Here is a 3,905-nt window from a genome sequence, read left to right as displayed (position 1 = left end):
TAATACCAATAAAAAATCTATCCAATTTATTACAAGTTGTAACAGGGAAACACCTCCAGAACAGAAACGGAGAACATTTCTAAAAGACCTTCTCTGAGAAGGTCCTTATACACTGCTCAAAAAAATAAAGGGAACACTTAAACAACACAATGTAACTCCAAGTCAATCACACTTCTGTGAAATCAAACTGTCCACTTAGGAAGCAACACTGATTGACAAAATTCACATGTTGTTGTGCAAATGGAATGGACAACAGGTGGAAATTATAGGCAATTAGCAAGGCACCCCCAATAAAGGAGTGGTTCTGCAGGTGGTGACCACAGACCACTTCTCAGTTCCTATGCTTCCTGGCTGATGTTTTGGTCACTTTTGAATGCTGGCGGTGCTTTCACTCTAGTGGTAGCATGAGACGGAGTCTACAACCCACACAAGTGGCTCAAGGAGCACTGCCAGAGCCCTGCAGAATGACCTCCAGCAGGCCACAAATGTGCATGTGTCTGCTAAAACGGTCAGAAACAGACTCCATGAGGGTGGTATGAGGGCCCGATGTCCACAGGTGGGGGTTGTGCTTACAGCTCAACACCGAGCAGGACGTTTGGCATTTGCCAGAGAACACCAAGATTGGCAAATTCACCACTGGCGCCCTGTGCTCTTCACAGATGAAATCAGGTTCACACTGAGCACATGTGACAGACGCGACAGAGTCTGGAGACGCCGTGGAGAACATTCTGCTGCTGCAACATCCTCCAGCATGACCGGTTTGGCGGTGGGTCAGTCATGGTGTGGGGTGGCCATGTGCTCGCCAGAGGTAGCCTGACTGCCATTAGGTACCGAGATGAGATCCTCAGACCCCTTGTGAGACCATATGCTGGTGCGGTTGGCCCTGGGTTCTTCCTAATGCAAGACAATGCTAGACCTCATGTGGCTGGAGTGTGTCAGCAGTTCCTGCAAGAGGAAGGCATCGATGCTATGGACTGGCCCACCCGTTCCCCAAGACCTGAATCCAATTGAGCACATCTGGGACATCATGTCTCGCTCCATCCACCAACGCCACGTTGCACCACAGACTGCCCAGGAGTTGGCGGATGCTTTAGTCCAGGTCTGGGAGATCCCTCAGGAGATCATCCACCACCTCATCAGGAGCATGCCCAGGCGTTGTAGGGAGGTCATACAGGCACGTGGAGACCACACACACTACTGAGCCTCATTTTGACTTGTTTTAAGGACATTACATCAAAGTTGGATCAGCCTGTAGTGTGGTTTTCCACTTTAATTTTGAGTGTGACTCCAAATCCAGACCTCCATGGGTTGATACATTTGATTTCCATTGATAATTTGTGTGATTTTGTTGTCAGCACATTCAACTATGTAAAGAAAAAAAGTATTTAATAAGAATATTTCATATGAATTTCATTCATTCAGATCTAGGATGTGTTATTTTAGTGTTCCCTTTATTTTTTTGAGCAGTGTATATTAGGCCAGTCTACCAATACCAAGTTTTCATAGACAAATGTGAGTATAAAGGCACGGAGACACCGGTAGTGTCTGTCGGCCGAGAGTACTTAACACCTCTGAACAGAGAGCCAGCCGTAATGTGCAAACAGAGTGTAAGGTGATTCTACATGTAGAATCTCGCAAAAATGTTGGCAGTCAGACACCCATCTGCGGTTGGTCACTAAAACATACATTCGATGCGGTGTATGCACTCCCTATGGGATAAATCAAGATACCTTTTTGGTATATTGAAGATAATAGACATGCAATTTATGATAAAAGCTCATCATAAGTGACTAATTACACGAAATACCACTTGTAAAGGTTGTGAACAACCCGGTATTCTTTATGTTGTCCTACATGGTCACATCCATAACAAATAGCTTGGATGAACTCTTGACTCAGTTGAACCAGATGTTGCTGAGCAGAGAAGTTTCTACGCCACTGAAAGTAGCGCAGATATGCCTCATCATCCTTGTCCAACTTGAGGAGGAATTCAGCCAGTGCTTTTGCATCGGGAAAATCATTAATATGGATGAAGGAATCTCCTGGGACAAAGTCTTCATAGTTCTGTCTCAGTGGGCCCAATACTACTGGCACTGTTCCTGCTGCAAGTGGTCCGTTTAGCTTCTCTGTGATGTAGTCTTTGTGGACTGAGTTCTCAAAGGAGAGGTAGAACTTACAGCTGGAGAGTGTTGAGTAGTAGTCCTCATATTTCAAGAATCTAGCAAAGGCCTTGCCAAAGAGTTCCACTTTAATATGTTTGGCAAGTTCTCTGTAATAGTTATTCCGTACCCCTGTTCCAGTTGCAGGGTCTTTATTACTCACAATCCAGCAAACTAATTTATCCTTCTTTGGCAACACAAAGTCTTCACCCTGGCTTTTCCTTGCAGTCAAACGCCAACGAACAGGGATGTCTGCGTCTTCCCTATAACTCAAGGTCAAATTGAAAAGGTTATCTAGACCAGGTATCCTAATTGTGTTTGTAGGTGATTCCACGTGATACCAAATCCACTTCTGGAATGGTGGTCGAGGTGATGGAGGCAAGTTGGATAAATCGTGTTTGATGGATTTGTGAAAGATGAGCACACCATCTGCCTTGTTGTACAGAGACCTGTCATCTGTCAGGTGGCAGCCATCAATGTTGAAGAAAGTGGCACAATCGCTAAAATCAAACCTGCGGTTTTCAGGCCAGAACCACAACAGCATGATGGGCTTTTCTGGCTCTGGCTGCTTAGACAAGGACCTGTTCTCATGTCGCTTTGAGTAAGGACCTGGAAAAGCAGGCTTGGGGGGGCAGATCTGAGAAGGAGCTGATTTATGGTACATTAAAAACAGCATCAGAAATCCTCCTAGACCAAGAATCGATAACAGGATGACACGTTCCAATCCAGAAGCCATTTTTGGTCCTGCAAAAAACAGAGAACTTATTATTTTAAGTCAGATCAATCTTGTTTTATGTTTTAACAACCTGTTTTGTGTACAGGAAGTATGAAAACATTGCAAATGCAAGGCAGAAAGCCCGGAACTGTAAACCACATCCTTTTACACATCAGCGAAGTTGAACCAACTAGTCAGACTAGCTTCAAAAGTAAGGTTTTATCCATAATTTTCCCCTGTATCAGAAAGACAACCACCTATGAACCCAATAACTGGGGTGCAAACCTCCTCCTTCCAATAAGGAAATGTGATCATGGCTCACTCTTTCACTATATACCCACCACCTCAGTTTTGTGTCTAAATTAATAGTTAACTTTTGTTCTCAGTACAACACAAGTTAATGGGATTTTTACAATGGTGGGTGAGGTGTGCTTTAATGTTTACATTTTTGCTTATCTAATAGTACTAACCTGCAGTTCTACTTTGTGTTGCCTTATGCTGTGCTCTTTTGTGTAAAAACATTAAACCAGACTCAACCTGAGGGTTAACTAATACAGTAAACGGCCATACTTGTTTTGGATTATTTTACTTTTACTCAAAACTGCACTCACTCTGACATGAACCTAAAAGAGGATCCTCTCCCTTCCTGTTTACAACAGACATATGAAACTAAGAAACCATGTTTGCATAGCAAACCTTGGACTTAGTTTAAGTCTGTAGTTTAAGGAGTTATAAAGAGAGAAAGATAATGACTCACCAGTCAACAGGTTGTTCTTGTCACAGAGTATTCAGAGTTGCTTGGTGATTATTCTTGCTTTAATTCAAACACACTCCCAGTGAGAACTGTGCAGCTGTATGAGTTTTGTAACTGTCACTTTGGTAGTAATCTGTTCAAGTAAATACATTTGAAACAGTGAGAAGCTGTATCAAACTATCTTCAAAAGATATAGCTATTGTTTAAGTTTGAAAAGGAAGAAACCGCCGACAGACCCTCTTACAGAAACAGGAAGCCTTCTCATTACGCTTCAAAG

At 43.1% G+C, this 3,905-nt stretch overlaps 1 protein-coding gene across 1 annotated transcript; it reads right to left on the bottom strand.

Moving 5' to 3' along the window:
* Positions 1–3,899, bottom strand: LOC135505793 (4-galactosyl-N-acetylglucosaminide 3-alpha-L-fucosyltransferase 9-like). Its single transcript, XM_064924935.1, has 2 exons — positions 3,632–3,899; positions 1–2,903 (listed from the first exon to the last, which is right to left on the bottom strand). The coding sequence occupies exon 2, from the start codon at positions 2,893–2,895 to the stop codon at positions 1,795–1,797; it is 1,101 nt and encodes a 366-aa protein (XP_064781007.1). The 5' UTR covers positions 2,896–2,903; positions 3,632–3,899; the 3' UTR covers positions 1–1,794.
* Between the last annotated feature and the right edge of the window lie 6 nt (positions 3,900–3,905).

The sequence above is a fragment of the Oncorhynchus masou genome, chromosome 19 (genome assembly GCF_036934945.1).
Source record: "Oncorhynchus masou masou isolate Uvic2021 chromosome 19, UVic_Omas_1.1, whole genome shotgun sequence".
In the NCBI taxonomy this organism is placed as follows: domain Eukaryota; kingdom Metazoa; phylum Chordata; class Actinopteri; order Salmoniformes; family Salmonidae; genus Oncorhynchus; species Oncorhynchus masou.
This window is presented reverse-complemented; position numbering and strand designations above follow the sequence as displayed.

Bases quoted from the DNA above. Each gene is read 5' to 3' on its own strand.
- LOC135505793 (XM_064924935.1), bottom strand. From the start codon at position 2,895: ATGGCTTCTGGATTGGAACGTGTCATCCTGTTATCGATTCTTGGTCTA.